Raw genomic sequence first — 26,388 nt, forward strand, 5'->3', positions numbered from 1 at the left:
GTATTCCTCAAACTTTGCTGCAAACTTTAAATAAATCTGCGGGTTTTTTAAAATGTGGGTGACATTCTAAAAGAATGTCCCTAGAAAGTAGGAGTATGTCTCCAGCTCTCACCTTATTCATCTTCCTGGTGCAGTACCCACATTCTTTGGCAATTTTTCTCAGAAAGTCAATTGGCTTGATAAATTCAGGGCTGCAAGTAATCAGGTTTGTTCAGCTGATGCAAAGTATATATATTTTGACGAGTGAAAGTTCCATCCGCTTTATTTTTAGTATTGCGGGGAGCTTAGTTCAGTGTGACATGAAGTCAGCCTTTCCTGTGGCCGGTTTGCCAGAAGATTGTGCCAGCGTTCTTTCCAATAACTGCACGGACAATTGCCTTGGGTGTGAACCAAAAGATGATTTCCCTGAAAGAACCGTTTTTCCCCTGGTTTATGAGCTGTTCCATTTTTCTCTTTGCCTCTTTTCATGTTCCCTAAGCCCAGCTATCTGGGTATTTGGAATCACTTTCCATGATGTTACTACCATTTGGTTTGTGATGTTGGCAGATCTTATTCCATGAAGTTGTTATCGAAAATGTGTGTGACACCTCATACCGATAGCAGAGCAACGGACCAAGTTTGGAGAAAGGGCATAAAAACATAGTAACTTCTTCTTGTAAGATGGTAGGTGGGTTATTATTTCAGCTGCTATTTACATAATAAAAAAGTGCATTAATTTCATTCATGAAGTTAAGGTCAGTCTAATTTTGCCCTGAGACATCGAGATAACTTGTCTGGATGGTGGCCAACAGTGGCCTATGGCTGCACTGGGGCCCTGTAACTGCTGAGCTGCCATTTATTTCAGATTCAGATGCTGCGACTGCTGCGCTCATATATCATCCCCTTATGCCTGTCAAAATGTTTGTGCTTTTTGAGGACTTCAACTGCTGTGGCATGTTAATCAGAAGCTCAGATAATTGTGCCCAGCATGCTATGATTCGCAGAGTTCAAGACCCTAAGCAGCAGCGGACGCTCACAAGACAGCATCGTTTCGTACATATTTCTTTCTTCTTTATATCTTGTCAAGAGCATCACAGATCCTAATAAGCTCGCCTCCCACCACCATCAGATGCGCTCTCTCCTTTTCCCATTCTCCTCTGGTGAAGTGGAGTAAAGGATAAGTTGCTTGACTTGCCAAGGTCACCCAAACAGCCCATGGCATGGCTATCATTAAACCTGTATCTCTGGAATTCTATCCCAATGCTTTAATCACCGAGCAACCTCTTTGTCACTTGGCAGAAGTCCATGCTGAAAGCATTCAGAAAGAAATAGTCTGGACAGTAAAATCCTTCCAACTCCCACAGTCTCCCCAAACAAAAATAAACCCCGAGCTTAGTTAACATTTTGTCTCGTTAGGCTTCCAAGAGCAGAAATCTAAAAATTTAGAGTGATAAGACGCAGGATTGTGAGCTACTCTGGTAGGCAGTTTGGATCTGATACTCATGATTATATCCTTGTTATTTACTCTTTCTTTAAACTCAAAAGAGGATTTGGCATGTCTAGTGAGAAAATGCTGTTGTGTTCTCTTCCCCCCACCCCTCCTTTCACCTCAAAGAAATGGGTAAGGGGAGACTAGCATGCCTGTGCAGGCTGGGTGAGCAGAAGAGGCCAGCAACACCTAGTTAATTACATTTGCATATGCAGCTGTTCAAATAGAGCCTCACTGGTGCCTGCTCCCACCTTGTGGGGGATTTGGAGCAGCTGTTGCCAGACCCAGCAATCTGGCTCTGCCATTGGAGGGCTGTGGTGCGTCCCCAGGACGCCCCCTCAACCATCTTTCATTTCAAAGGCCAAGTAATTAGTTATATTTGAATACAAAGAGGGGAAACCTGGCATTGTGTGAACATCCAGGGGCAGCTGCTTATAGTTTGGTTTCCAAGGATACGTGTCCAGGAGTTAAATCACTGCTTGATATTTCTGGAAAAAGTGCAGAAATGTGATAATCAGAATTTGACGCCTGCTGTTTATTTTATAGCAAATCCTGCAAGTCGGCGGAGGCTTCCCTGTGATTTTAGGTGGTTGTTTAATTTTCCTTTAAAAACGGGGGGGGGGGGGGACACACAATTGGCTATCGTGCTGAGGTTCTGTTGAGATCATGACTTTTGTTTTGTGGGAGCTGGGTGAAAATCATATGTGGCCCGCTTTCCTGATTCTGCATGCGTTTTTTCTGAAGCTCTTTAATTCCCTTCACCAGGAAGATGGGTACTTCAAAAGCAGGTGCTAGGTAGCAGAAATATAGGGCGCAGATAGTGGAAGGATGGTGGAAAGATCCAGGACAAAGACTTCCCCACATATAAGGGCAATCTTAAGGTGCACGTCAGCTTCCAAAATAGAGATGATAAGGATTCATAGCATTTAATTCCTAAAAGCAAGGACACCCAGGGTGCCTTTTCTCGGTTAAAGATACCTTGGTTAACATACCTTGTTCCACCTGAAAGATTTTACATATCCAGCCGTCCAGTCTGTTGCTGTTGCTGCTTTTCCTTTCCCCCCTCTTTCTTGGTTTTCATATCTGAAACAAAACTTAAGAGAGCCATTAGGAGCAGTGCAAACATCTTTCCCTCCACCACACAAAACCATGTGCGATGTGAACTGGGCCTTCCTCATGAGTGCCTGGTCACACGCAGGACTGCTCTGTAGCATTTCTGAACCTCAAGAAAATGGCGGGACAGTCACATAAACCAATAGTTTCTTCATGTTGAGGGCCTGTTTGTGTAGTAGAGGAGAGGGACCAGCTCATGTTTGCTCTTCATTGTGCAACTGCAGCCCTACTGGGGCCGTGTCATTGACCATTTTTTCAAATAAATGAGGAGGCCAATCTTGAGGAAAGCATCTGAATCCACGGTGTTTTGTGGTGGATTTCACTGTCTCATTGCTGCTGTAGATGGTGTTCAGTTAACTCTATCCTCCCTTTGGAGTCCTCAAAAAGAAGGAAGGGTGGAATAAATGCTCCCCTCCCCTGCTTTCACCAGAGAAATATAACTGCAAACTAATTGATTGCCAAAGCAGTGGTGAGTGACAGTGTGAATCTGTGATGCCTGTCCTGTAGATGTACATGGGACAGTAATGTTTGGAAATAAGGGACACCTATAATTTCCCTGTATTCATCCTGGTCTGTGGAGTCTGGGCCAGAGACCTCTCTGGTGCATATGAGTTTCATGGAAAGTGCCATATAAATCCCTGGTTACTCGAAAAGTCTTCTCTCTTGCAGTTTTCAGTCTTCCCAGTCGTATTCCTTGATGGCTCAATATAACATTTGATGGCCTTTTCATATTTGCCTTTGAAATGGGCTCCAAAGTTCTGCGGTTTCTCTCTCCCTTCATTTTGAGGGTTCAGATTTGCTCCTTGTCTCTGCTTTCCGTGGATTCTCATCATGGAGCAGGAGAGACTGCTTTAGGGTGGGTTTATTTACCTAATAAACCGGCTCTTGTATCGTCTAGGAAATGCTGACATTTTTGAAAGAGGAACTCCTAGTAACAGGCAAACAAAGGTCCAGCAGTTAGGTCTGGTGAAACAACGAAATGAAGGTCAGCGAATATTGCCCTCAGCCTCTTTCCCGGTGGCCATGACAGCAGCGGAGGTTTATTTGAAGATCCCAGACTCAGAGTCATTGCTTGCATTGTCACCCATCTGAGCGTTCGAGTCTGTGCCAACAGTTTGGGATATTAATGTATTCCACAGATCAGTGGAAAAAGGAATTCCTCTGCACGTCTTTCTTTTCTTTTTTGTTTTCCCTAATTTCCACCCCCCCCCCTCACTCCTTTCCATACACTTTGTTTGCAGTGCCTTTGTCTGGTGGATGTTGCCGGGCATTTCTAATGAGAAAGCAAAGAATTGTGGAGAGGGAGGGGGAGGGGTGTGTTAGCACTTTTAAAACATAAGGTGAAAGTTTTTTACAAGCTAGTCAGGTGCATAGACATTCGTATTCTGGTTGGGATTGTGAATGCAAATATACAGTAGAAAGCTCCCTTTCTGACACATAAATCTCATTGATTTGCTTCCTGGAGCAAGAAAGTACTTTAGGAAAAATTAAACACTGCTGCTCCACAGGATGCCATGCCTCAGTGCTTCTTTAGTATTCATCCGTGCTTCATTACCACAGCCACCTCTCAGCCCACCCTGAGCAGCTGCTAAAAGGGGCAAAATTACAGCAATTCATACTGCGGGTGACTTACTGCCAGGGAATAATTGGTTTCTGTTTGCAAGGGACATTATCACAGCGAAGCTTGGAAAACAGAAATTGTTTGCTGGTTTTGGGGAGGGGGTGTTCAATGGAATGTATTTATCAAGATTTTCACAGGATTTGTAGAAAGGGCAGCTCAATGGAAAGAAAAGCTGTTGTTGTTCTTGCGAAGAGACAATTATCTAATAAAGAAATGGGTCAGGCAAAGGAATTTGCACAGGTTTCTTAAACATATCTGTTTATGCGGCTTCCCTAGTAGGAATTGTACTTAATACTTAGATATTTTTTTAATATATTCTTTGATCCTTCATGGAAATGTTAATGAGACGAAATGGGCTAAAGAGCTCTCCAGACACTGCCTGGAGAGGGAGGAATGAAATGCAGACCCTCTGGAGGGCTTCTGACACACAAGAAGTCCCTTTGTTTCCTGTTTTACAAACCAGAGACATGTCTAAAATCAGCAGCAAAAGAGAGCAGGCTGAAGAGGCAGTGCCGAAGACTAGGCTTTCTATATTTTAAAAGGGGGGGAATTGTTTGTTGCTGGCTGTGAATGCCTTGGCGTGCTTGATGGCCAGTGTTCTGTGGCTGTTTGAAGTCCAGAATGAAGGTACTCAGAAGATGTGAGCAGGATGTGGTTAGGCTGTCTTTCACTTAGACTTAATTAAGAATCTTGCAGGCTTTGTCTCTTGGGGAGCCTGTTTCTGTGAATAGGGAGCTTGGCCCCAAAATTGTATATACCAGGCCCACTGCCTTTGTGTTGGGTTGCCAAACTGAAGACAGTAGCAAGTGCAGGCCCCATGTTGCTGGAGGTCATCCTCTTGTTCGGAGAAGTGAGCCCACATCCCCAAGAGAAAGCGAGAGGAGCTGGAGGGAGTCTGTCTTAGGAACCGGAGAGTAACCAACCTTTATGTGTGTGTGTGTGTGTGTGTGTGTAAATAAAAAGCCAGTGGGAGGTAGAAGAGGTTTTGTAACACTTTCCAGCGGCTGATTGTTTAGCCTTAAGGAAGGTCAGAGGCTAAACCACAAAGGGCAAACACTTTTCCTCAAGGAGTCAACACTCTGGGTCCATTTCTGTATGTGGGACTATATCTGGGGTTTCATACCCAGATATTAATGAGTCCAGGTATACAATTTATAACCAATGACATTCCCTTCTAGAGGAGTCAGATTTATTTTTAATACTTTAACGATTAACAAAAAAGATTCATTGGTGTTTTGGTTTTTCACAGGAGAAATCCTAGCACTGTGAGAGTGTTGTCCGAAGCTTAATGGCTGGCCTTCCATTTCCAGCAAAAGCCTGAACTCCTGGTTATGGTTTTAGATAAGCCATAGCCCTTTCTATTCATTTGCATGAGAATTAATGCCTATAGAAGTGACCATATTTTGCCTCTCAGTTCATCAGAGGTCTTGGTAGTTGTGACTGTGTTCAGGGGAGAGAAGTCGAACAGGTGAATAGTGAGGTGGCTTGGATAGGCAGTTGAAGGACTCTCTATCCTTTATCTCATAGGCTGTGAACATGATTGGATGAGGTAGGTCAGGAGCAGCTGCCGTGTTCCCCTCCAGATGTTCTCACCACCCTGCGTCATTGGCAACGCTGTCTGTAGTTGATGGGTTGCAGTCTATAGCATCTAGAGGGACCAGGTTGGCTACCCTCGAGGTAGGGGTGATGTCTCTGCTAGAAAAGCAACTGAGAATAAACTTGGACCATGCTCTTCACTTGCCATTCATGGGGCGCAACGATAGAGAGAGCCTAACTTTGTGCATTCCTGCATGAGACTGATTAAATCTGTTTCATTCTGGCTTTAGGCCAGATTTGAGCCCAGAGACTTCTCTGCTTGTAGTGGACAGTCTCAGTTGTTGCTTCTATACCTGCTGATGCCATTTGACAGTAGCATCCTTCTGAATCATCTTGCGGGGTTGGGGCGATTCTGCTTCCTTTCTGACTGGTACCAGAGGGTGTTATTAAATAACAGCTGTTCAGTCGATTTCCCCACCATTCTTGTTGCTGCTTTGGGAAGTGGAGACCCACTTCTGAATCAGCGTCTAAAAGCTCTTGTTGTGAGATAAGGGGGAATAGACTTTAAGCAGAAGGCAGACAAGACTGAAGATGTAGTGATTCCTTCCATTCATATTCACTCTTAACAGATCAAATACCTAACCTAGAAATCTCCCTAGTGGCCATGGGTGCTTTTTTCACTTACACTCAATATTAGCTGCTGCAACTCTTATTAGAAGGTAAGACCTTTCTGGTGCGGGGGGTGGGGGTCATCACTCATACTTCAATAATCTTAATAATTTGATTTGTATAATCAGATTATTGTGTGAACATGCCTGGAAGCTTAGCTTATGCAAAACTCTCCTTGTATGATGAGGTCTGAGACACTACCTGCATATTTAAAAATTCCTCTGGTTACATGCTTGCTTTTTAAGAACAATTCGTGGTGGTTATTTATGAAGCCCTGCATTGCTAGGTCACAGGTATCTCAAGAAACACATGCCATATTAAAGTCTTCCACGTGTTTGGATCTCAGGGGGAGTTTCCTACTCTGTACAGTATATTTCTTTTTCCAAAGAGATGGAGGCATTTAGTGGAGGCGTTCATATTGAGAAATTTTGTTCTTTCATAGCAATATTAAAAATAGAACATCGGGGGTTGGAGTTTCTAAGTTTACTCTCAAGCTGAGTTCCTGTACCCCTTCATTCTCTCTGCTGATACTTGTACACACAGAAAAGAGAAATATTTTTGCACATGCATTAACATTTTCTAGAACTTATTGCCATTTGTAGGGCAGGGAGAAAACAACAGGATTAGGCAGAGATTCGAATTAACGTACAGTCATTTTGGATTCTGGTTTATGAGATGAATTCACATGTTTAATTTGCTGCCATGCAGTTTCCACAATGAGTTGCAGTTAAAATTCTTTGGGAAGAGAGACTTCTGATTAACTGAGGCAACCCAAGTCAAAACTAAGGGTGAGTGCCCAAAACAAAATCCCTGTGATCAGGATTGATGGCAGTTGTAGTCGAGGGTTGAGAGAGGCTGCTTTATAGGTATTGGAGTATGACTTGGGACCTTGGGTTTCATTATTGTTGTTCAGTAGTTTTCTACTGTTTTTCAAAGTTTTAATACATACATGTTCTACATATTTTCTTCCATCCATTCTTGTTGAATCCATATGAGCATTCTTCTGTCCTCAGTTACTGCAGAGCAGAGCAAATCCTTCTTTAAATATCTGAAGAATTTTCAGTGCAGAACTGAGATTGGTAATATAGCTTTGCTTAAATTGTACGAGTAATAGCAGCTTCCTACTTTAGGGTTTGGTTGCTTCCATCTCACTGTGTTTAAATCCCTTCCCCTCATAAGCTAGCTCTTTTCAACATCACTGAACAAGGTGGTTCAGTGGATTAAATGTTGGACACTGGAAGCCCTTGGGCAAGTCACTACCTCTTGGCCCTCTTTCCCTATATCTGCAAAAAGGAGGTAACCCACGAGTGGGTGTTATTGAATGAATGATGTATGGAAAGTGCAATTGCAAGTTTAAATAAACAATTTGCACTCTTGTGGCTGTTTTATAACAACTATATGATCTACCGTGTTTCTCCTAAAATAAGACACCGTCTTATATTTTTTTCGCTCAACAAAACACAGTATGCCTTATTTTCAGGGGATGTCTTATTTTAACCGCGTTGCATCGGTACGCTGCACAGCCACGCCTCTCCAGGCTGTTTTAATGGGAGGTACCACGTCACTATGGCTTATTTTGGGGGTATGGCTTATTTTTGGGGAACAGCTTATATTTCGCAAATGCATAGAAATCCTGCTATGGCTTATTTTATGGCTATGTCTTATTTTAGGAGAAACAGGGTACTTGTGGAAGACTCTTGGTTTTTTTGTGGTTGATCAGGCAAAGCTCCCTTTTTGGACTCACTGCAATGCTTGTCCTTAGCAGTTTGCACCAAAGGACTGAGGAAGTAGCTTGTTGGTTGTTTAGGTTTCTTCTCAGTAACTTTATCTGAACACTTTCTGTTCCTATCCACTTTCTCATGGATAATCTCCTTTCATTTTGTTGAACTCTTCCTGTAAAACAGTTTCTGCTGAATTAGCACATGAGTAGTGGGCTATTTTCACATCATACTGTGCTTCAGGCTTCCTTCTGTGCATGTAAACCTATAAAGAGACTCATCAGTTACTCAGCCACAGGTAATTCTCATGCACGCTTAACACACCAAAGAGAAAAGTGTGTGTAAGGAAGGAAGTAGGCTGAGGGGAAAGGGGCAACACTCTTCCCTTATTTTCTCTCTTAGCTGAATTTGATAACCAAAGCTACTGAGGACTGTTGAAAATTACAAAATCAGGAAAGGGAGGAGAATGTTTGGGCTCCAGTTTGTGGCTGATAATGTTCAAGACTGAAATATAAGGAGGAAAGAACTGGTAAAACCAGGCAGTGTAACTTGGTGTCAAGACAGCCGCAAAGTTTTTTTCTAAGCACCCATTCTTGCCAGGACGTGTATGTGTGTCTTTAGTGGGCATGATCTATCAGAGTGATTTAGCCAGAGATGCATCTGCATTTTTTTAAAAGGCTGTTTTTGCAGCAGCTAGCGATGAAGTTTTCTTTTGCACAAATAAGTGTGTTCCTTTCCACCTGCCATACCGTTGGTAGAAGAGTATTGGAAGCTTCTGTAAAGGTTCATGATAGCAGATTATCCAAATGCAGTTGATGAATGTTCACTGTCAGGAGCAGGAGATTTGGAGTCTGCATTTCCCAGGGTCTAATCATCTCATAGGGCAGCTGAGTGTGACTCCTTCCCCAATAATCTACTTAACTCAGTAGTTTTCCCCTCCTGTTGCCTCACAAGGAGAAAGAGGCTCCTAGGCTGTTTGCATGATAAGTAGCTTCAGACTCTCCAAGCCTTTGAAGGGAAAGCTGAGAGTTAATTGTGGCAGCTTGAACTAATGGTTTCCCATGTTTACTGGTAGGTTAAGTGAGAAAGAGAGCTTGAAAAACACCCTTCATTTAAGTGCAGTAATGGGCCTTACAGCGAATTTCAAGAGACAACAACTGTTCTCTGATCTGGGGGAAAGTGTTTGCCATGTTCTAAGGCTGATGGATTTGCAGGAAGAGTATGGCTAAGTACATCAGGGTTTTCTCTTGGGGAAAATAAACTGGGAGATACTCTTGTTCAGGGGTCAGCAACCTTTTTCAGCCGTGGGCCAGTCCACTGTCCCTCACACCATGTGGTGGGCTGGACTATATGGGGGTGGGGGCTTAATGAACGAATTCCTATGCCCCACAAATAACCCAGAGATGCATTTAAAATAAAAGCACACATTCTGCTAATGTAAAAACACCAGGCAGGTCCCACAAATAACCCAGAGATGCATTTTAAATAAAAGGACACGTTCTACTCATGTAAAAACACACTGATTCCCGGACCGTCTGCGGGCCAGATTGAGAAGGCGATTGGGCCGCATCCGGCCCCCAGGGCTTAGGTTGCCTACCCCTGCTCTTGTTTAACTTTTTAAACACCTGCATAACCACTGTGGAGAATTGCCAGCAAGCTGAGTGACCTGTAGATGGTAATTGATCATGTCACACGAAAGTCCAACTCACTCCATGTAAAAATGCCTTCCTGTTTATGTTGGAGATACACATACCCGCAGGACTCATTTTATAGGTAGATGACTTAAGACCAAATATATGCTACTCCATAACTATTGTACAATGCTGTGCTTTAGGTTTGTGCTGTTCATTTAAGTTTAGAATCATGGTTAGAAGCATTGTATTTGCCATCAAATGGTAAAATAATTCTTGCATTTTCATGTGAAAAACAGCCAAAGAAGTGTTAATATCTTCTGCACATTTATTAGACTGCACATAATCATGATGTCTGCAAACTTTACATAGAACTTAAATGCTTAAATCATCCCAGTTTCCAGGAACATTACAGGGTGGTGCACCCTGGGCCACATCATAATATACAAAACTAGCACTGGTTTGAGTTACTTAGGTATTCTGGAAACCAATTTAAGGTGAATTATTTCGAGACGCTCCATTCAGGTGTGCAACATGAGCATGGAGCAATTCTGGCAGTAGACTTGTAACAGCTGTTACAAGCTGTTAGGCAACTGTGATCAAATTTGCAAGCTTAAAGGAATGACGCAAACAACTGCGGCTGAGTGTATCATTTGTATCCCTTTTTTCTAATAAAACTGTGGTATGTTCTTGGAGTCCCAGATGTCTCTGAATTGCATTGTTACCCAGTTTATAGATTGGTGATTCCTTAACATGGATTGATGATCTAGTAGCAGGTCACACGCAGCAATGAGCCTTGAAGACAAGCACAACAAAAGGTGCTAATGGGGCTTCACTTTAGAAAGTTAGGCATGTCTTGGTGCTTCTCCAGTAGGGCTGCAGGGGTGCGACACAGAGTAGGATATATTTGGTCTTAAGTCATCTACCTGTAAAATGAGTCAGAGAGGTGTGAGATCATACTCGTGATGTGGGCTGGGAAGGGGTGACAGAGGGACTCCATTTTTGGTTTTATGGTATAAGGACAAAATGCCAGCAGTGCCTGATGCAATTAAAACTTAATAAAGATAAGGTGCGAGCTCATATTGGCTAGATTGAGCTCTATGGCTCTTGAAGCCAAGTTGGCATGATCTGTGCATTCTTTCAGCCCTGATGAAATGAAAAGTGAAGGAATGTTGCATGAAACAAATCAGTTTGGATACTTCAGCAAAATCTCACTTGTGTGCTTTAAGGGTGGAGGGGAATACATCCCAGTCTGTTTGATTCTCATTGCCAAGTATTCAATCAGAGATGCCGGAGTCTCTTGCCTCTCTTGCATTAGGCTTGTGTTGGAATTGATGGACAAGGGTTCACCAATAATTGCAGGACTGGAAAAGAAATGTATATCCTCCTAGCTATAGGATGGCTTGAGTTGCTTAAATGAGGATTTAGGAACATAAATACTGAATGTTAGATGATGCACTTGTGTTCTCTTGCTTATAATACCTTAACTTCTGTCTTGAAGAGTGAATATGTATTATCAGGCAGAGCATAAACTCAAAGTGTGTGTGTTAGTAGAATTCTTAATATATTATTTAATATCTGCATTTCCCATGGGACGTGTGCATTAATCCATCACACACAAATCTGTTTGCTTCATAGGTTTGTTCTCTTCAAGATGAAAAATTATGTAGCTGGAATTTTTCATGCTTAATTTCTCAAAAAGTGATTTACGATGGCAGTGGAGCTAAGAGTTTTTCATTTCTGATAACAGGGCTATGATGGAAATAGAGAATATGAGCCTGGGGACTGGGTAACCCATACTGAAATGTTTATTGCTGTCTTTGAAATGCAACATATTAGGATGAAGATGTGTCTTGGTAAAAGAGAACAGAGTAGTACCAGGCCTAGGGGATATTTTTAGTCTTCCAATAACTGAATGCATTAAAGAGAAATCACTTTCATTGTCATACTGTGATCAAGAATGCAGAAGTATTCCAGGGAGCACAAGGCCCATAAGGATCTAATATTTTCAATATACCCTTCTATTTGGGTATAGACCTTTTTTCCATTAACAGGGGGGGGGCGGGGCGGGGCGGGGACCCAGCCAGTGTTTTTCTCCCAAAATATCCTTTCTTTTTGTTGTGCTGATGTAGTCGCCTGAGTCAGTGCTAACTTATTCTTTTGCTGGAATGTCTACGTGCCTGCTTGTATGTTGTGCATGAAGAAGACAATAATTCTAGAGAAAATGTCTGTTCTGTACTATAGTGCTTATGCTACATTTGTGGGTGGGTGGGTTTTTTTTGTTGGTGTGTGTCGGGGATAGAGACCAGGTTGCAGTAGCTTGGTTGAGAGCATGCTCAAGTGGCTGTTGGTGAACTCACAACTGGAAGTACTGACTGTTCCAATTTGAGCAATTGTTGTGGCTCAGGAAAGGGCTTCCATGACGGCATAAATCGTGGTACAGTCCCAGTGTGAGGGTGCTAGTTAATACAATAAGCACTTGCATCTCAGTGCTTCCTGGCTGCTATCTCAGCACACTCCTGCATTATTGAGGGTAGGGAGGTAACCAAACTGTGTATCTCTTTAGTTATTGTCTTATCTTACTATAGAATGTTTTTGTAAGAAAAAGGTAATCATGCTGCAGCAGTTTGCCTCTTGGTGGCCATGTGAACTGCAGCACGATGAGAGCAGGTGGAACGAGTGAGAAAATCGTCACAGTGAGCAAACGAGCAGGCATCTGAGTGGCCCAAGTGGTCTTCCCCTGCTCCCCCTGTCACTGCTGCCACCACCCACCTGCTTGCTTGTTAGCTCGTTCACATGCACAAGCAACAAGCTGAGGGAAGCCCAGGGTCCTAGCGGGGAATCTGGCTGAGCAAATGAGCAGGCGAGCCATCAGGCCTTCATGTGCTTTCTGTTGCTGCAGCCCTTTGTTTGCCATCACTGTCAAAAGGCACACTTCCTCCTCTTCATTCTGTGAGGGGTGGCCAAGGAGGAAATGAGATTGTCTTAGAACTGTAGAGTTGGAAAGGAACCCTGAGGGTCCTCTAGTCCAACTCCCTGCAATGCAGGAATCTCAACTAAAGCATCCATAACTGACGGCCTTCCAGCCTCTCCAAAGATGGAGAGTCCATCACCTTCCAAGAGACTCTTCCCGATGTTTAGCTGGAATCTTTTGATGAGGGAAACAACATTTGCTCATCTCGAGTCCACAAGGACTGTTCTCCAAAAATTCTCAAATATTATAGACAGAGGCTCTGAGATTACACTTTTATGGTCAACCAAAAGCCTTATTTGCTCACAGCTTCTCCCATTTCATAGCCAGCAGTGGGAGCTCCTTACGTTTTTTGAACTGCAGGCTGTGGACTATAGTCATTTGAAATTACTCTTTTCCCACAACACTATACAGAGGCAGTTTGTATCCCATGAATAACTTTTTTGCTTATGCTTTTTATTCATATGTTTGTCACTGAATCATTTCTGTTGTCTCTGTTTAGTTTCATTTTGTTTTAAAGCTAACAGGGCTCTGTCAAGTAGTAATTATGAACACACCTGAGTGTTTTTTAAGGGTAGAGGTACAATTGGAAATATCAAAGAGAGACAAAGTAATATTTTTTGACTGGACCGCTACATGAAATGGAAATGTTTCAAAACATGCTCAAAGCAAGTAATCCTCTGATTGGAAAGGTTTGCTCTAAATGGAGGGTTTGAAGCAACTCTTCTTTCTGGAAAGAAAATAGGCCGTCTTTGAAATTCCACTTGGAAATAGCGATGCATATTATCTGGCATTGATTTCTCTTTTAGAAAAGTAGCAACAGATTATATATATATATATGATGGAACCAGAAATGGAGGTCTAACAATGATAGATGAGGGGAAACACTTATCTCATTTCCTCTCATTCAGTTGGGTTATGCATGTGGTTTGGGACCATAAACTCTAGGGATTATTTCATCATAGAGACAATAAACATTTTGGACTGAAAACTCACTACACACTTTTTTTGACTGAGTTTGACATGCAGGAATTCTCATGGACTTCTGCTTTTTATTTTCTCTTCTTCTCATTGCTTCGCCAGCCAGTCTCGGTGAAAAAGAAAAGAGCATTTCTTACCAACTGTTGGATTGGGCTGTGAAGATTTTGAAACTGTTGTATCTGCACACATTTATTTCTGTTTGACATTCCTGTAGATTGATTGTACCTTTAATCATTTTTAATCTTTCATACTGGAATGGTGATCATAAATAAATGTGTAAAACAATCTCAGGTGTTTCCATGATTAAAGGATGCAGCTTGCCTTGTTTGATCTTGGAGGAGCTGTTGGGGTCAACGGTTTGTACAATAAAGTTGATGGTGGCCTTAGAGGAAGATGTCATTAAATCAAAGGTGCAGGTTTTAATCCATCTGGGCAGACTCTGTCTTGCACTTGGGATGTCTACAGTGCCTAGCACAATGACAGTTTTAAAATGTGCACAGGCGTTGATTTAGCACTAAGGACTGGTTTTTGTTGTTTTTTTACAATACAGCCCGAGTTGGAAACTGCAGCTATTTTATCAAAGTATTATAAATCACTTAAAGCATTTTAAATAATTTAAAATGTGGATAAAAATGGAGGACAAATGGCACTTCAGACCTGAACAACATATTGCACTTATGTGACACTATAAGTTAGACCAGAACTGGTAATTTATATAGGTTAGGGAGCGGGTGGCACTGTGGTCTAAACCACTGAGCTTCTTGGGCTTGCTGATCATAAGGTCAGCAGTTTGAATACACACAACGGGGTGAGGTCCTCTTGCTTTGTCCCAGCTTCTGCCAACCTCACAGTTCAAAAGCACACTACTGTAAGTAGATAAATAGGTACCGCTGTGGTGGGAAGGTAAACAGCATTTTCATGCACTCTGGCTTCCATCACGGTGTTCTGTTGCGCCAGAAGTGGTTTAGTCCTGCTGGCCACATGACCCGGAAAGCTGTCTGTGGACAAACACCAGCTTCCTTGGCCTGAAGCGAGATGAGCACCACACCTCATAGTCAACTGTCCAGGGGTCCTTTACCTACCTGTCATATAGGTTCTTGAGGGTTTTTTGGAGGTGCTCACGCCCATTCATTAATTGAAATCCCACATTATAATTTTATATGGTTCAGAAACATAAAAGTGCCAAAAAGAGAAATGAATTAAAAAATAGTTTTGCACAGCATCTGCCCTTGTTTGGCTAGTCTAGTCTTAGAAAATGTTATCCATTATATTGCTGAAGAAGTTACATCGAAACAGTGATGTTTATCCGGGAACGCTGTCCTGTCCACTTCAGCCTGGTTGGAATCCATACTTTTTACAGCTTCTTCACCACTACAGCTTTGTGGGAATATTACACTTTATGGTTTAGCATAGACATTCCAGGTGCATTGTTATGAATTAATATTTTATATACTGCATACATTCATTTACTATATTATAGCAGTTACGTACGAGTTATCTCGACTTTATAAATTGCTTATATTCATTTACTACATTATAAAAGTTACGTACGAGTTTTCTCGACAAAATATTTGCCTGTGGTCTCGTGTTGCTTTGTTTTTTGATTCAGCATTCAAGTTGCAACACAGGGGTTTTTGATTTATTTTTTGGCTAATGGCAGGCAGAATTGTAGCAAGAGAGCTTGTTAGTTGACAACTGTGTTGCAAACTTCATTTTTAGTTCCTGCTGGCATCCACAGGAGATGCAGAAAATGTATCTAGATTCAGGTAGGTAGCTGTGTTGGTCTGATGCAGTCGAAATAAATAAAAAGTAAATTGTCCAGTAGCACCTTATAGACCAACTAAGTTTGTTCTGGTACAAGCTGGATAGTTTTTGTAGGTTGCTATTTCTCAGCCTCAGTGCCCCATGTGTAAAGTGTAAGTGACCTACTTGGAACCTCTGGCACATAAGCCTAGTGGGAATTGTAAAGAGAAATTTGGAAGAGAATGTTGACTGGTTTGAATACAACTAGCTTCTGTGGTGAATTTTAACCTGGGGTCTTTTGGAGACAATTGGATAAGGAAAAGCCTGTTCCCTTCCTTGAGATTTGGGAATTGGGCTAACAGCCAATCCAGTAAGTTTACATACCTAATTCTGCAGGCCCTCACCATTGGTTGCGACTTAAAAGCGGACTAAAGAGTTAACATTGTTTCCCAAGCTGTAACATTTAAAAAGGGAGGTCAAAAGTAATAATGTGCCAATTTCCTTGGGGCAGGAGGCCACATGTGCACTTGAAATGTTTACACTGAAACATCACTCAGGTGAAAGAGCCGGGCTGCCACAAAATTAATTCCCTAGAGAGGCAGGTGAGGGTATTTACAAATAAGCTACCTTGAGGGTGTGGAATATTGACTTAAGTGACTGCAAAAGTGATCACTACCCAACAGGAAAATGCCAGAAAGGGAAAGGGTGAGTACATGGGGGAAGTGTCTCTTTAACAGCAGCGGCAGAATGGTTTTGGTTAGATTTATGCATTCATCTTCTAGTTCAGTGTTGCTAAACTGGTGCTTTCCAGATGTTTTGGACTGCAACTCCATCATCCCTGACCATGAGCTGTTGTGGCTGGGGCTGCTGGGAGCGCCAAAACATCTGCATGACCATATTAGCTCTCTGTGTCTTACAGTTTGTTCTCTGATGTCTGGACATTCTGTTAATTAATTGGAGCTTCAACAGGAAAATGAAAAAGAATAACATGGAACGGCAGCTCTCTGGTTGCATCCAATCTTCACTCTCAAAAATTGGTGACATTTTGCATAGCAAGAGCAACTTTCCTGGGCATCTCTATCACCCATTCCCAAGGTGTTGAAAAAGCACCAAGAGAACTGCTCACTAACTTGGCAGGACTCTGGCACTTGGAAGCCCTGCAAGGCAGGAGACAGTGCCCATCATTGTGCAGTCCTTCTGTAATGTATGTGAGTGAGTAAAACAGACCCGAGTGACTCATTTCAGGGGTACATTTCTGTTTACATTTGCCATGCACGATTTTGCATGTTTCTTTTGGAGGCCTAATTTCAGTCATCATGAAAGTAACTACTTCCCTTTTTTGAGGCATAGATCTCAAATTTGTTCTTTTCCATCCAGCTATACTAGTCTGGCTTTCCCTCCAGATTTCAATCTCAGCCCCCCTTCCTTTTCATCTTCCTCTTAGTAATTCTACCTCTCATGCTATTTGAGGGAATTTCTATCTATGATCTTGATCTGCTTTCATTCTCTAAGAATCTTGTATCTTTTGACTACTGCTTTTAAATTAGCGCATAGACTCTAGCAATGAAAATGTAAAGGATTTTTAAAAGGCACAGCGAAACATAACAGAAAACTGAAGTATAGTCATCGTTTTCCTCCTCTTGTGCAAAGACTGTGCCTTTAGATACTTCGCAGAGAAATGTACACCCTATCTTTCAACATAATAGAAATAGAAATACTTCATTGTCACTGTACCACATGTTTACAGCGAGATAAAACGAGCCCCCCCCCCACTCCACAATCTCTCAGTCCTTGTTACACTCTATTTGCTGTCGTACAACCTCCAACCCCGAATGTCAGCTGCAATTTTGCTATCTTCCATTCAGCAGCATAAGTAGTACAATAAAGAACCAAGTTACATATGGCACAGGACAGCCGTCGCCATCCTGATGCAGTCCAGATGTTTTGAACTACAACTTTCATCAGCCCCAGTCTCAGCTGGCTGTGCTGCCTGGTGCTGATGGGAGTTGTAGTCCAAAACATCTGGAGGGCACAAGAGTAGTGAAGGGTGGCATACGACATGGCCATCACATCTCCAAATATTTTTAGTTTTCTTTTAAAGCTCAGACTTCCCAGTGGGACTGGAGCACCAGCTAAACATAAAAGTAGCCTTGCTGGGTCATAGAGTTGGAAGGGACCCTGCGGGTCATCTAGTGCAACCCCCTGCAATGCAGACATCCTGCCCACAGCCATCCCTGGGTGGGCTTGAACTGCCTACCTTCTGGTTAACAGCCAGATGCATTGACTCATCGTTCCACTGGGGCTAAAGTCGCATATGGGCCAGTATCCTATATTTACAGTAGCTAAAAGATTTCTGTGAGAAGCCTGCAAGCAGGACCCGAGTACAACACGGTACTCTCCCTTTTTGTGATTTCCGGCAACTAGAATTCAGAGGCATATGATTTCTAACAGGCGTATGTTCTAACAGAACATAGCCATCAAGGCAGTTAACCAACAGATAGCCACCAGTTTGGATGGCTTTAATTCAGGCATAGGCAAACTTGGCCCTCCAGATGTTTTGGGACTACAACTCCCATGATCCCTAGCTAACAGAACCAGTGGTCAGGGATGGGAATTGTAGTCCCAAAACATCTGGAGGGCTGAGTTTGCCTATGCCTGCTTTAATTAATGGAGGATAAGGCTATCACTACGACATCTGGCAGAGAATTCCATGGATTAACTATGCACTGTGTGCAGGTTTTTCATGAGTCTTCTGGCATTCAGCTTTGTTGAAGTTCTAGTATTATGGAAGAGGGAGAAAAACTTGTTTCCACACCTTGCATCATCTTGCACACCTATATCACATTCTTTTCTCTTATCATACTACAGTGGTACCTTGGGTTACGAAGAATGGAGGTCCATTCTTAACCCAAAACCATTCTTAACCTGAGGCGTGCTTTCGCTAACGGAGCCTCCCACTGCCGCTGCTGCGCCATTTCCGTTCTTATCCTGGGGCAAAGTTCTCAACCTGAGGTACTACTTCTGGGTTAGTGGAGTTTGTAACACGAAGTGTTTGTAACCCAAGGTACCACTGTACTGACCATTTTTCTTAACTGAAATGTTAGAACCTTTTCTGTTCTGTGCAAGTTGTCAGACATTCAAGGATTCTGTGCTAACCATTTTTGTCAACTTCACAGCATTTACTTTGAAGTAACAAGGTAACAGGGACGCAGGTGGCGCTGTGGTCTAAACCACAGAGCCTAGGGCTTGCCGATCGGAAGGTCGGCGGTTCAAATCCCCATGACGGGGTGAGCTCCTGTTGCTCGGTCCCTGCTCCTGCCAACCTAGCAGTTCGAAAGCATGTCAAAGTGCAAGTAGATAAATAGGTACCGCTCCAGCAGGAAGGTAAATGGCGTTTCTGTGCGCTGCTCTGGTTCGCCAGAAGCGGCTTAGTCATGCTGGCCACATGATCCGGAAAACTGTCTGCGGACAAACGTTGGTAAGCGCCGCAACCCCAGAGTCATTCGCGACTGGACTTAACTGTCGGGATCTTTACCTTTACTTTGAAGTGGTAATTTATTGCTTTGCAAAACATCAACCAAGCCGATACATAAGTAAATGAAATTATTTTTAAAGCACACATCCAGTTAAAATGGTACCTCAAGAAGCATTTAAAATGAGCACTAGCAGGTAGTTTTGAAGCCAACATATTGAAAAAAAGTTATGTAAATGTGAAGTTTTGTTCTATCTATCTCTAGCATTTGAAAATATACCTTGAAAAGGTCAAAGTCACTTACTCTGTAAAATAACTATAATATCTGGGAAATGGGGCAGTAAGAGACCGACATTTCACCATCTGTTTCAAAGTGATAGAATAGCAAGTGTTTTGGTTTATGTCCAACACAATTGGAACCCATTTTAGCCGAAAGGCTTTATTCTATTTCATTTATTCTTAATTAATCTCTCTTAAAGTAGGGTCCCTTTACCTTTACCTTTACCTTTAAAGTAGCAGTACTGCTACCAAAAAATTTTATGTGCCTAGCATTTATATCGTGCTTTCAAATGCTCAGAGTCTGCAATCTTAAACAGCATCTCTTTGTAAAATTAGCCATCAGGGAGGTGGGATGAGAATAGTAGTGGCTCTGATGATCGAGTTATTTGAGATCAGAAGTTAATTTCTGATCTCATTTGTGTTTTGCTAATTACTGAAAATGTTCACATGGCATTTTTCATGTGCAAATTTCTGCTAATGTAAATTTACAATTATATTGCCTTCATTAGTGGAGATGAGCTTTGTTTCCATTTTAAACTAGGGCTGAGTGAGTGGCACTTGTGCAGAATCCACAAATGCCCCTTCTTGTATTACATCAGCTACATGGGAAGAAGTTGCATTGCAGGAACTCCCATGCTACCAGCCGAACCTAATAAAGAGCCATAGGTTTTATTCATTTGTTGTCTGCAGCAACATGGACTTTTCGTAGGAAGCAAAGTCTTCACAGCTTCCCACTTCAACTTAACTTGAATCAAAGGGGGGGGGGGAATTAAAGATGTGTCTGTTAAAAAATCAATCATCCGCTCACTGAAAAATAAAACACAACTACATTTGATGAGCTGTCTTTGAAATTGCCTCGCAGGATAAAACTCAGGTGGCACAACTCAGAAACAAACTATTTTATGATGTGAAGTTATTCTTCTAGAAACTTTAATTTTGTGTTTGAGATTTAAAACAATTACAGAGATAATTAGGTTTTGTTTTGATTCCTTTCAGGGATGATGGTGGTGATCGTACTACTGCTGATTGCGATAGTCGTCGTTGCTGTGTGGCCCACAAAATAATCGATGGAGCTATTACTTTGCAGCCATAGCACTCTGAGGCAAGGAAAATTCAATCTCATTACTGACACTTTCCGTGGAGTTGGCTGTATTTGACTCATTCTCAGTGCACTGGCAGAAGCACGGCTGGTGGAGAAATTCATTTTGCAAAAATCTCTATCCAGTAGGACTTGATATTTTTGAGAATGTTACTGGTAGGAGGCGAATCTCCTAACAAACACCAAAGCATAAATGCAATTAATTCCAATTCCACCTGTCTCTGCTAGGTGGGTTCTACAGTTAATCTTTAGAATGCCAAGCTAAGATATTGGAGTTTTCATTCTAACATTATCTTTGAAGCTGAAATTAATACATCTTGGTTCTGAATGTCAGGGCAGTAGATCTGGTGGTGTTCAGGCAAACTGCTGCTCTGATCCATGTTCTGTTGCACATGGATATTTGCACAAACCTTTCAGATGCACATAAATCCTGGATAATCTTTGGCTTCAGACAGAACAGTTACTGCTGTTACATTTATATAGGCAGGAGCAAATTGGTATTGTTTGGAAAATCAGGTGATGTTTCTATCCTAAGATGCATAAACTAACACATTATGATGTGTTGTGTAGTTTTCCTCCTAACTACATTAATAGCAGGGAAGGAACATGATTACCTGAAGCTCCAAAATCTATATTTTAGATGAGAAATTAAAATAGACGAGAGTAGCAATACAAAAAGTCACTATTTAATGTTTGCTCACCTCCAGAGATCATTATTTTGCTACATATGTGCCAACCTGATTGATCATTTTACAACAATAACAAGATGGAATAAACACTTAATTTCTGTATTACTCTTTGGGCACATCATTATTTCATTTTCTGCCCTTTTCTTTTCTTTGTTATGTTTTCCTGTGGGTCAGGGAAGTTTGAAATCTAAAGAACTCTAAAGACTGCCTCCAGCTGTCAACCCACCTAAGCTCTGATATTTGTTGACTGCATGAATTTTGGGAAATGTTTCTATGAGAATAGTAGATTTTTAAAGAAAGCTGCATTAGGACGTGTGTGCCCACATCCAAGACAATGCAGGAAGCCGCTGTGCAAATCCTTTTATAATCAATACTTCACTCTCCAGAGCATGTTGTTTTGGCCATGCTACAGTAAATAGTGAACTTTTAATCCACCGTTGGAAATGGGTGGTATACTGCAAAGATGAGAGATCCTAGATCAAAAAGATAACCACTGCATGATCCACTGGAAGGAGAAGATGGGTGCATGTGCAATCAATAGCCCTTTTGTTTAAGGCTCCATAGAGGTGGTTGGTTCTAGAGCTGCCCAACATATGGATGTTCCCTTACAATAGCCAAAACCAACATGGGAACATAGGAAGCTGCCTTCTACCAAGTCAAATCATTGGTCTATCTAGTTCGGTATTGGCAGCAGCTCTCTAGGCAGGGGGCATTGTCAGTCCTACCTGGAGAGGTTAGGGGTTGAACCTTGGACTTTCTGCTAGCAATGCTCTTATCACAGAGCAAGCAAAGAATGCAAAGGAGAATTGTCATGCACAGTAATGCAGTGATCGCACAAACATGGCAGACTGGTGAGATATGGTCAGCAAAACTATGGATTCCGTTTCCGTTCTTCTGAAAAGTAACAGCACCACGTTCCACTGAGGATCATTCAAACATTTTGTGCCACTTACTACTGGAGGTTATCTTTTGAACCTGGGGCTGGCTGAAAGTGGTCTGTTCCATAGATGGTTCTCCCCCCGCTCCCCCTTTCTATGTTGTAATAAAGAAATGAAAGCCAAAAAGTACAGTAAGTAAAGCAGCTTTTCTAGAAAGAGATGCATTCAGCCAGATCTGTATTGGAACCCAAGTTGGTTGTACTGTGTGGTACTGATTAAATGGAGGGAAGAGCAAGAGACATCACCAGACTTGGGTGCTTCTTCCATTACCTGTGGTGTGGCTGGTACTCCCCCATAGCTTCCAGAAGAGTTGGTATGGAAATCTAGTGTTCCATTTCTAAAATGGTGCGTGGAAGTGTCATCTTTTGAGCAGGAAGCCTATCCCTAACTTCACATTTTGGAGAGGAGTTGCTCATGGTTCCTTGGTAGTAAAGGACTTAGTCAAGATAAGCTCTCACTCCAATTAATCTATGGAGCGACAACAGTTGCAGGTTGGTGTTGCCACTGGGAAACCTAGCAGTATTTCCAAGCTTCCCAGTGGGACCACCTTTACAAGAGCAGAACATACTTATTATCTGTGATAATGAGTAATGATACCCAGTTATTTCTGCTTGGAAAGACTGGTGTCCGGTGTACTTCCTTCCTTGGTCCAAAGATACGCAAAATAATTTGCTTTCTCAACATGGTGTTTTGAAGGTGAAAGAAAAATGCAATCGCTTCAGAACTGCACAAAGGCTGTAGTTACGACAGGAGCAAAATTCAGTACACATAAAAACAGCTTATGTTGGTGTGCTTGGTTGATTCTCCACTTCTGGTCTAGTGTTGTTGTTTTACATTACTTTTCAAAACCTTAAAGGAAACAGTTGTAAGAAATATTTGCTTATTTTCAATGGAAGAGATTATATTCCCTGAAACTCACAGAATCGCACTGCTAAGAGTCCTTCTGGTCATACCAAAGGCCCATCCTGTCCAGCATCTTGATTTTCACTGTGACCAGTCAGATGCTTAGGAGAAGCCTACAAGCAGAATATGAGCACAATAATTCTCTCCCACTTGTTTCCCACAGCTCTGGTATTTAGAGGTAGACTGCCTCTGATCCTGGAGTTAATCAGGATCAGCCATCCCAATTAGCAGCAATCGATAGCCTTATATCATCCATGAATTTGCCTAATCCCCTTTCAAAGCTAAGTTGATGGCAATTAGCACAACTTGTTCATCCTGTTTCAACAGAAGAGACTGGCATAAGGTGAGTAGAAGTTTACAAGAGTTTATTTGACAGATGTCTGGATTTAGTCCTATCAAATGGATCCCGCACAGTTACATGCTGCTCCTGGTTCAGTTGTCAGCCCATCTAACAAATAAAAGAAAATGGAGGGAGGGGGGAATAAGAAAATCCACAACTTTTTTCCCACATGTCATTAAATATATTCATATATATAACCATAATATATTAGTATGCATTGTAAAGAAACATTGCCCCAAAACTATATGTAATAGTCATAACTAAACAACATTTACAATTCATGATATTAACAGGAATAATCAGAACACAGCTGATTCCCCCCCCCCCCGTAATAGGGAAAAGGTAAGACGATCAAGGGAATGAGCATACAATGAACCAGCTAAAACAAAACATAAAATGGGGAGGAAGCCATTGTTCAATGCTACTCATGAGTGGTGATTGTTTTGGCATTTCAGCTGCTTCTCAGAATGGTTTGTGTTGCCCTTTTACCCTGTCAATGTAGAGCTTGGAATGTTTCTCAAGAAGACCTTGAATGTGGCCTTGACAATCCGCTGCTGTGTGGCACTCCTAGAGCAGGCGCAAGGCACCAACTTCCTTTTTTTTTAGATTCATTTAATTACTAAATTTGGTGCTAGTTTTACTTATTTTCTCAACTGCAAAAAAAGAATTAGTTCTTTAGATTTTAAGTGTGCGTTGTCCTTACTTTCTGAGTGAAAGTTTCGGAAACTACGGCTTGCCATTCTGTTTCCTAAACCACCATCTTTGCTGGGCTGCACTTGCCAAGTTCTAGTGCCTTAAATTTTGGCTGTGAAACACAGGAAAGGATTATTGACCTTCTCCGTTATGAAAGGTTGCCTAATTTAGCGTTAGCCTCCGAATAAAAAGGGCAACCCTAAATGTAAGACACAATCCTGACCATATGCTACCTCCTAAGCACATTTGATGGTGTAGGAAGATTTGAAGTGCCACCAAATAAGTAGCCCCAAGTATGCCAAGGCTGTGTTGCTGTATTTCTGTTTTAGAGAAAAAAGAGAGAGGGGTTCTAGAATGTAAGCCAACCCCCCAAATTATAACTCCTTTTATTTCATGGTTTGCTGGTTGAAGCTGAAAGTCTCTCTGAGTCTCCTATATGTCCACTGCAGTATATCTAGATAGGTATATTCTTTAAATGTGGGGTGTGCAAAACAAACGCTTAAGCCTGCCAATATAGATGACAAGGAAAAGGCTTTTCTTACTAATTTGGGATGAGGATAGTTTTAAAGTAATCTAAAATATTACATTTCTGGTTAATATACAGTTTCTGAGTTCTAGCCTATTTTACATTTTGTACTATACTGTCAACATTCTTGGTTTTCTCTATAAGCCCCCCTTCCCCCTGCTGCCTTTTGCTATCTTGGTGTCTCTACCCCCCCCCCCCCTTTACAGCTTTCTAGGATATCAGTGTCTACTATGGAAGCACAGGCCATTTTCCAGCTGTCCTATAGGGGATTGGGCACACGGTGAGGGTATCTGTTTGTAAACATTGTTTTGAGGGATTATTTAGTGGTTATCAATATTAATTCCCAAAACCAAACATAGAACTGGCTCCTGAATGCTCACAAGAATATATTTGTGCTGCTGTGTAGTTAAGATGCAGAACGGAACTGTCAAGGGGAAACAACATCACACCAAGATCTGTATTGTAGCCAGAGAATTCCATATGGAAAGCGAGGATGGAGAGGTGGGTGTCAAGGAGAAGGGTGCACTTGTCAGGCTGAGATGGGTTTTTAGGAGCTTTGATTTTTGTTTCTGAAGTCTAGGATAAATCTTTTGTTAAGACTACTAAGCATGTTATATGAAAATCAAATTGTTTTCTGTTCAAGGCTGGAGCAGTAATGAGAACTCAGACAAAAGCCCCCCTCCTCCTCCATGTTACCTTTAGGACACAAAGAAAATATGCAGTCCCTGAACTACCCCAGAGAAGAGTCTGAACCTGACTAAGTTACAGCTTAGGCAGAGTATCTTTATACCCTGTTTTATCCAGGCTGTGTGACTTGTAAAACCCCTGCATTCCATTGATTTTAAAATAAAAACCAGGCTTTTCAAAGGGCTCTCTGTTTTTAGTGTCTAGGTTCTATATGAAAAATAGATGAAATTTTGAGAGGGGCGTTTGAAAGCATGAATAAAAAAAACATTTTCAACAGTAGCAAAAGTGAAGGGTTTCAGTTCAGCTTTAAACCCAACTTCTACTTAAAAAATGCAGCTTTTCCGGAGTTACTTACTTTGGTTCTATCATGCAGCAGAATTAGGGGGTAGAATCTGGAAGTGATAAAATGGACTGTACTACTTGTGGGTGAGAAAATAACAATTTTGAATGCTGCCTGGCATGCAAAATTCCCTGCAAGTAAAAAAAGAAGAAAAAAGGAAACAAACTAGCATGTCAGGATGGTTCTAGCTATTCCTGCTGTGCTACATTTCTACATTCAGGGAGTATTTTATGGAGGGCGTCACTCTAAAATATAGAACCCCACTATCCATATTATGCTACTTAATTTCACAGTATGAGTAGACCAGGGCATTGTGTGTCTGAAACAGGACATGGCGACAAGCACTTTTTGTTTCAATTGTTGGCTTGGCTCTTTTTTGTCTTCTATTTTAGAAAGTAAACTAATTCCCTCTGAATCTAAAATGAGAGTGAGTATGAACAACACTGATAAATGTACCTCAGCTGTGAGAATGTTCTGCATATTTCTTTTTCAGCAACTAGGCTCATATAAAGAAGTGAGAGCCCAGAAACTCTCAACAGTGTGCAGAGCAGTTGAGTCAGAGCACTTCGTTCCCACCCCCTGCCTTCAGCCAGGGATCCTAACTCTTGTCCCCCCCTATTCTCCGCTTCCCCGGCATCTGGCCACTTTACACCTATTTGTGCTACAGTTTGTTTTATGATAGTTTATGTCATTATATAAATATTGTCAATTGCTATAAAACAAGGCAAAACCACTGGAAAATGTCATTAAAAGGATGTTTCCATATTTCCTAATAGGAAACATCTTGGGGAAGTTTGTATTTTGCAGAGCAGGCATCCCTGAGCTCACGCGTGAACCGCCTGCCTAGACAGTCCTAGTTTGCTAGTTACGGCTGATGGGAGATTTGCATGAGTGGAACAAAAATCTCCTTCAAATGGAGGTTAGGGGAAGGAAAGCGTAGAGAGCTGTTGTGGGAGTGTTTGAGAGGTTAT

General features: G+C 41.8%; 1 protein-coding gene across 1 annotated transcript in view; it reads left to right on the forward strand.

Annotated features, from left to right (window-relative positions):
* Positions 1–20,475, forward strand: part of STX8 (syntaxin 8) — a 76,831-nt gene extending 56,356 nt beyond the window's left edge. The window contains 1 exon segment of the mRNA XM_033139563.1: positions 20,199–20,475. Within this exon segment, the coding sequence (XP_032995454.1) occupies positions 20,199–20,266 (68 nt within the window). The 3' untranslated portion in view covers positions 20,267–20,475.
* Positions 20,476–26,388: the final 5,913 nt, after the last annotated feature.

Source organism: Lacerta agilis, chromosome 2 (genome assembly GCF_009819535.1).
Source record: "Lacerta agilis isolate rLacAgi1 chromosome 2, rLacAgi1.pri, whole genome shotgun sequence".
Lineage (NCBI taxonomy): Eukaryota > Metazoa > Chordata > Lepidosauria > Squamata > Lacertidae > Lacerta > Lacerta agilis.